At 53.0% G+C, this 7625-nt stretch overlaps 1 protein-coding gene across 3 annotated transcripts in view; it reads left to right on the top strand.

Moving 5' to 3' along the window:
* The first annotated feature begins 2311 nt into the window (after positions 1–2311).
* Positions 2312–7625, top strand: part of CDH2 (cadherin 2) — a 115664-nt gene continuing 110350 nt past the window's right edge. Inside the window, exon 1 of one of the 3 annotated variants that reach the window (XM_085052735.1) lies at positions 2312–2447. In XM_085052735.1, coding sequence (XP_084908861.1) covers positions 2373–2447 — 75 coding nt within the window. In that variant the 5' untranslated portion in view covers positions 2312–2372. Of the gene's footprint in view, positions 2448–3304; positions 3540–4870; positions 4940–7625 lie in introns of those variants that run through there. The other 2 variants (XM_085052734.1, XM_085052736.1) reach the window with 2 other exon arrangements.

The following is a 7625-nucleotide window of genomic DNA, read 5'->3' as shown; positions in this document are numbered from 1 at the left end:
CTAATATTTTGCTTGCCTATCAGAAGATACAAACAGGACGCTGTTACTCAGGGAAAGTCACTGTTTCATAACAGCAAATCCAAGCATTTCTCTCAGAATTGCTAAAAAGACCAAACACGTGCTCCATCAGGTGCAAACCCGGGAAACTGGCCCTTGTAACAGGATACAAACCTCAGCTGTGCCCTTCTTGCTTACTTTCCCTGTGTCTTTGGCTAAATTTTAATCCAGAAACTCATGACCAGCCGTACTTTCCCTCTCTCATTGTTCTTCACAACTCTTGGGATCGGTACACTCGCACGGGCTACAACTTTAAAGAGGCACGGGAAGGGCGGGGTGTGGCCGAGGGGGTCTGTATTTCCTAGTTGAGGCCGCCTCTGCTCGGCTCAGCCTCATTTGGTGTTGGAGCCTCGCAGGTGGCGTGCGGCTCGCTCCGTGCCTGGGCGCTGCTCTGCCCCGCGGAGGCGGCGGGCGGCGCGGCTGCGGCACCGGCACAGGGACAGGCGCTGGCACCGGCACAGGGACAGGCACAGGGACAGGCGCTGGCACCAGCACAGGGACAGGCACAGGCGCTGGCACCGGCGGGCGCGCATCGCCCCGCAGCTCCGGGGCCTTCCCTGCCTGCCCCCTGCCTTGGGTACGCAGCTGCATGGCAGCTCACGAGTGACCGCTATTTTCAATTCCCAGGCTAATGAAATCAGCATCGTAAAAGCACGTACTTACCCCGCCTTTCCCCGACAAAAATACAAAAGCAAATCCGCTGTTTCCTTTCAAAACATTGCGCGTGACGGTTTGCATTATCTTCTAAAGCGGGGAGGGGGGCTGGGGGGAGGAAGAGTATTTTTCATGCGAGTTCAAGTGTAAAACAACGTGCTTTAATATAAATAATACACCATTTTGAATGAACACTTCATGAGATTGTCTAGGGGCCAATGCCTACAAATCCTCCCCTTGCTATGTCCCAGGATGGAAGCTCTGATGCATGGACACGAAACAACTTTGCCGATTGACCCGCGGTTGAGAGAAAATCCGTGCCAGCTCCGCCAATGACCCGGCACTGGTGCTCGCTTCTGTAACTGTTCGCTCAGCAGCACTCCCCGGCTCCGTTCCGCACGATGACATTTTTGGACCCGCGGACTGTAGCCCGAGCCAAGCTTTGGAAAACATTTACTGATAAAATTCAGCAGGTAGTTTAGGAAAAAGAAAAAAATACGGAATGAGGGGGAGGGAGGGTGGCTGAAAAAAAAAAAAAAAGCTAAGCAGTAAGAGCTGAGCGGAACTTGCCGAGCCGCTAGCACCGGGCGGCGGGGAGGGCCGTCCCACAGCCCCGGGCTGGGCATCAGCTTCTCGCTGCACCGACTGTCCCCTGCCGAGCACGGCGGGGACGGCTCCTTCCTTCCCCGGCAAGTTCTCGCCCCCCAAACCACTGCAGTACACCAAGTGTGTGGGTTGGAATTTATTTCGCTCCCCCGCTCTTTAGCTGTTGGCGTTGCACGGTCAACGGGCGCTGGCGTCCGCCCCGCTGCCCCCAGTGCCCGCTCTCCGGGGACCGAGGAGGGGCAGCACTATTCGCAGGCACAGCGGCGAATTTCCCCGGCGCTCAGTGTGCCGTGCCGTTCCCATTGGCCGTGCGGCCGGCAGGGAGCGACGGGAGGCGGAGAGGGAGCTGCCAGCAGCAGACAGGCAGGCAGGCAGGCAGGCACCGGGCGAGCGCGTAGACAGGCGCACGGCAGGCAGAGGCTGCTGGGGTATTGTTATCATTGTGCTTCGGCGGAGGGCTTTGCCTGCAGGGGGAGGGGTGGAGGGAGGAGAAGAAAGAGGGAGAGAGAAAGTGCGGGGCGAGCATGCAGCAGGGCTGGGGCCGGCGAAGCGGCGGTGCTGGCGTGCCTGGGCTGAGGCGCTGAGAGGAGCCGCCTGCCCGAGCTCGCTGGGGGGCACCGGCGGGAGGAGCGAGGCGGGCACGATCCAGGCGTGGGGAAGGCAGCCAGCCGAGGGGAGCCGCCGCCGCACCGGCCTCGCAGCAGCAGCAGCGACTACTTCTTTCTTATCTCCCAGCCTTTTGTTCGCCCATCCTCCTCCTCCTCTTTCCTGCCCACCCTCTGCACCGCGGAGGGGGCTCGGCAGAGAGACAAGCAGGCTGACCCAGAGCTGAGTTTCACCCATCCTCCGCCCCCCGCTCTCTCTCCCTCCGCTGCATCGCTGCCCATGAGCTAGAGCGGCAGCCGGCTCCGGCAGGCGGGGGCAGACGCCGACCGCAGCTCCCGGCAGCTGCCGCTGCCCGACCCTCCCCACCGCTCCCGTCGCCCCGCTCCGCGGGCTCCAGCCGCGCTCCGGAACTGCTGGGGGCCGCCCTGCCGCCGCCCCTCCTCGCCTCCATGTGCCGGGTAGCGGGAGCGCCGCCGCGGATCCTGCCGCCGCTGGCGCTGATGCTGCTGGCGGCCCTGCAGCAGGTAAGCACCGCCGGCGGGGAGCGGGCCGGGCTGCGGCTCTTTGTTCCCCTGCGGGCGGCGATGCCCGGGGAAGGCGGGAGAGCCGGGGGGGGAAGGGGGGGGCAGGCTAGCTCCGCTTCGTGGTGGGTCGGGGGTCTCGGGGAGGGGGTCGGGGAAGGCGGCAGCACCTGCTGCCCCACCGCCGGGGTGCCCCGGGGTAGCTGGTGGCCGCTCGCGCAGAGCCACCTGCTCGGGGCAGCCCCGCCACCGGGCTCTGCGCCCCGGGGAGAGAGAGAGAGAGCGAGAGGGAGAGGGGGGAGCTCCTGCCCGGGGCCGGCGGAGAGGGAAAGAGTGGTCCCCGAGACGCGAGGGGTGATGGGGGCGCCGATCCCCGTCGCTCCCGGGAGAGCAGGTGTCGCGGGACGGGGGGGCGGCCGGTACCCGCGCTCCTGGCAGGAGCACGGCAGCGCGGCCCTGCCGCGGGCGGCAAACTGCCCGAGTGGGGAACGGAGCGAACACTCCCCCCGCCCCGCGTGAGGAAGGGCGGGCTGGGGTGCCGGAGAGGTGCGGGTTAGAGAGCAGCCCCCGCGCCTCCGCTACTCCGGCTCCCTCGCCCGCTAATCCCTTCCCCGGGAAGAATTTAATCAGCCTCCGCCTGGGCGCTGGGCTTCCCCACCCCCTGCCACTAACGGGAATTTCCACTGGGACGGGCTCGGGCCCCGAAGTGTTTAATTTATTATTATGAAAGTCCTGCTGCTGCCTCCCCCCGGCGGCCTCGCCGGGGCGCTCCGGGCGGGCGAGTGACGGGGTCCGGGCAGGTGGTCGCGGGGCAGCGCCGGGCACCGCTGGCCGCGCTGTGCTCCCCGTGAGGTGCAGAAAGTGGAGCTCTGGGGCGACATGGGAGTGACGGGGACCGAGTGGGGAGGACGGGGAGACGACAAAATGGATCCCGTTGGGGCACCGGGGCCAGTGCCCGCGGGGAGGTGGTTGGGCTCCCCTCCGGCGGCCAGAGGTGTCCGGAGCGGGCGCGGAGCCGGGGCACCCGCTGGGTTCCCCGTTCGCTTTGTGCTCGCTGAGCTCGTATCCGGCGCGGCGCCGGGGGTGGAGAGGGCGGTAAGTCCGAGGGACAGATGGCGCAGATCATCGCCTCTTAATGGTATTTACGATTGGGGCATTTCTGTTGGGCCGGGGGAGCGGGTTGAGGCGAGGCCGGCGGCGGGGCCGGGGTGCCGGGGCGGGCAGGACGCCCTCCCGCCGCGCCCGCAGCGGCTGGCGCAGGGCAGGGGGAGGCGGCGGGCGGCAGCCACTGTCCATGGTGCGGCCCCGTTCCTCCGCCGCACCGGGGGCGGGAGCAGCCCGCCCGGCCTCCCGTCTCCGCTTCTCCGTCTCTCTGACACTCCCGTCCCCTCACGGGGTCCCCGGGCAGCTGAGTCCTTCGCGCAGTTTCTGAGGCACCCCGGGGGCTGATGACTTGCACCAGGCGAGCGAGGTGCTGAATCGCTGCTGCACGGCAGCCGGGGATTTTCCCTTGCGTCCTAGGAGGACGCGAGGCAGGCTGGCTGGCGTGACACGGGAGTGTCCGGCTGAGCATGAGCGGCTGCGTGTGATAGCAGACACCCTGTTCAGAAACTTGTGTGTGCCACTTACCGGCTGTTGTTGTGTTGGGTTAGTTTTTTTTAAGTCCTTATGTGCTGTTTACTGTATGTGCTTTCAGTTCTGTTTAGTCTCCCTATCTCAATAAATCTTTAAAGCACAAAATCTGCAGTAAGCTTTTATTCCATCTTTTTTTTTTTTTCCCTACCCAGGGCAGGTTTGAAATTGAAGCACAAGCTATGAATTAAGGACAGGAACTAGCCGTGTTGCTTTTAGGTATCACTCAGTGTCACTGGTACGTTACGGTTGGGGAATCCAATTTCCCCCTTGTTTGGGTATCCATTAAATCAGGTTAGGGTTGATTTTTAATAGTGTGTAACAAAATTGGAACTTGGGTATGAAATCAGATTTATAGACCTGTGTCTGTACAACACTGTCATTTTAAAAGCTCTTTTTTCCTCCCCCTTTCTTCCATCATGCATACTGTGAGAACCTTCACCAGCTAGGTGCAGAGCTAACTTTTTTCTCCTGTCATCATACCTACTACTTTTGGTTTGTAGGAGGTTATCTGTGTCAGGTTCTTTTGAAATGGTGAACCTTTTCACTTAGTTTTTCTTCTATGCAGCGTAACATCTATCTACCTGTATTTTCTAGAGTTATTAGTCAGTTTGTTATTCGTTAGTGGTGTGGAAAAGCAGTCATTATGGAATTACTTGAGAGACTGTTACTGGAACCAGATTTTAAGGCAGATCTGTGGATGTTGTTTATGTACAGGAAATACAGCTTAAGAGTTTTGCCAGAGTGTAACCTTCACAAGAAAGAAGGGAACGAAAGCTGCACTTTATTGTGCTGGTTAGCATATCAGTATGAGTCTGGAGTATTGCACGGAAAAAATCCTGACAGAAGAGAGGATGAAAGGAGTGAGTCTTGTTTTTCTGGCTAAAACAACAATTCCAACCCAGCAGAGGAATGGGGAATCTTGTATGGGTTTGCAGGAATTAAACTACTGCTAGACATAAACTGGATCACAAAGTAGAAATAAAGTGCTCAAAAAGGGAATAATTTTTTTAAAATATAAGATGATCAAATCACTCTGTGGATGTTGTCCGTTTTTAAATCAAAAGCAAGTAAACAATAAAGCAGTTTTGGAGCCTTTTGAGCTTAGGTGACTGGTTTTAATGCGAATTATGATGACAGAGGACATGAGTTATTACCCTCTGCAGGCAGTTTTGGTCTTACTCCAGGTCTTAGCGCATGTATCCAGGTGATAAAGCTACTACCCTAAATGACTCTCCTGCTAAGCTGCCTCAGCCGAGAATCCGGCAGTGGCATTTCTTGCCAGCTCTACCCCTCTAGTAATTACCCCCAGCAGCAGTAGTCACTGGCAGAATTGTTTCTGCACAAAACCACATTAATATCCCTCACCCCAGTTCCCTATCGTGGGTATATCTTCTGTACCCAATGTACCTGTGTCTTAGATTTATTTTTTTATCTGTATAAGCACGAGGTTTAGGGTGTCTCTGATTAACGACTCCATTAACAGACTCCAACACCATCAACTCCTTTCAAAGTGAGCTAAATGTAGTGAATCCAATGCATTTTATAACACATCTCATAAGCCCCAGACCAGGGTAGTTCTGTGAGTACCTCAGCCTTTTTGGGTGCAGATCTTTGTGTTCTGGTTTTGCTTTGTCTTCAAAAGATCTATTGGAAAAGTTACACGTGGCCAGGGTATTGTAGCATCCTTGTCTGTCTGGTCTAGGTGATAGTGATACCACTGACACATTCTCAAAATTCAGATAATTGCAGAGCTGAATCTCTTTGGATATTAAACTGAATTTATTATTTAAATATATTTTGTTAAATACTTTTTAGAAACTCATTTTTACATTCCTTATAGGACAGATAACATTGTGTAATTCAACAAGCTTTTCAAATTTAAATCATGGGTTGACAAAACAAGAGATAATTTTGTGTATTAAAAATTTTTGATTATCTGGGCAGATATATTAGCAAGCTCATAAATACATACTCTGCTTATGTACCAGAAGGTGTATATTCCTGTGTTGTCAGTCGGTGTATTTTTAATAAATGTGTATTTTCTAGAGAGCCTTCTACTGGTCTCTCTCTTCCTGGGTAGTACTGCTACCTAGGCATGTAGCTCAGTGTGCTAGAAAGATGAATGTATAGTTTGATGATACCAGCTCTAAAAATATTGCACAAAATAATAATATTTTTGAACTACAACTAGTCGAGCATGTAATTCAAAAACTTCTATCTGTTATTTTCCTTTCTATTTCTAGAAGTTGGAGGACCTCCCAGAAACGTCACTGGAAGAACCCTGTCATGTTCTATCTTACTTGGTTTCATTGATGCTCTTATATCAATAATTTAATTTATTACTTTTTTAATAACTGAACACTAACATATGAGGCAATTTAGTTGTGACAGAATTGCATGTTTATATTTAAAAATAGATTGAGGAAGCTGTGAGTAAAGTTATTTTTAGTCAATACAGACAGTATTGTGTAAGGGGCTTGTCATGTGGTAAGGAGTAGGAATTTTTGAATGGCTTTTCCTGCTTAACAGAATCTTTTACCAGTTAAACTCTCTGTTTTTCATCGGTTTTGCAAGTGCTCTTTTAGGTTAACAAAAAAGTTTAGAAAGCTTGGAATAGTATCAGTAGTTATCAGCACTCCCATTAGAATGAGAATGTAAATTATTTTGAACAATGTACACCCACAAAACACAAGTCCATTCCCTAAAGGCTGTGCAATATGTAATGTTCCCTGGAGTTTTTATTTTAAATTTTTGTTGTAAAAGGTTGGAGGAACCCGTAGTGGCCTTACGGAGTAGCCTGTGTGCTTCCACTAACCCAGTGGCACTACTTGTGCATGGGGTTCAGTGACACAGATCACAGAGTAAGCTGATGATCCCACAATGATCATCGAGTCCAGCTCCTGGCCCTGCACAGCACCATCCCCAAGAGTCCACCATGTGCCTGAGAGTGTTGTCCAAACTTTGGGTGGAGAGTAATGAAGGCAAAAGGAATACTGACATCTTTTGCGGGAGCAGTGGTGAATAACTTCAGACCTACTACTGAACTGACACTCACTCACTGGTGAAGTTAACACTGTCATACAACGAGGTGAATCTTGGGAGGAAAGAAATGTATTGTGCATTTGTTATTGCGGGATGAGTTTAAGGAAGATCTGTATTTTTTTCAAGTGCATTTGTAGTTTGTAAGTGATCTGAGACAGACCTTTTTCACCTGGGTGTTGGACCATGTTGCTGTTCACCTTGAGGGGTATATAACCCAAGTGTGAGTGATTCATCATTTGATTTGATCCTGCAGTTCTTGTTAAAAGATCATGGGAGCTCCGTCTGAATAAAGAAGGGAAATTAGGCTTTCTATTTTTAAATGGCTTATGAAAACAGATACAGGATCAGCAGCTTCCAAGATGGAAGGTATTTTGCTGCCAAATCTTTTCAGCATTTCACTTAAACTATCTGGTTTTAGTCAGTATTCGTGTATTTAATTAAATACCATGTTTCCAAAAGGCGCATTTATCCTCTCCTCTAGGCACTCCTTGACATATTTAAAAA

Source organism: Lichenostomus cassidix, chromosome 2 (assembly GCF_008360975.1).
Source record: "Lichenostomus cassidix isolate B80296 chromosome 2, HeHo_3.0, whole genome shotgun sequence".
Taxonomy (NCBI): Eukaryota; Metazoa; Chordata; class Aves; order Passeriformes; family Meliphagidae; genus Lichenostomus; species Lichenostomus cassidix.
Note: the sequence above shows the minus strand (reverse complement) of the source record. Positions and strands in the feature narration are given on the sequence as shown.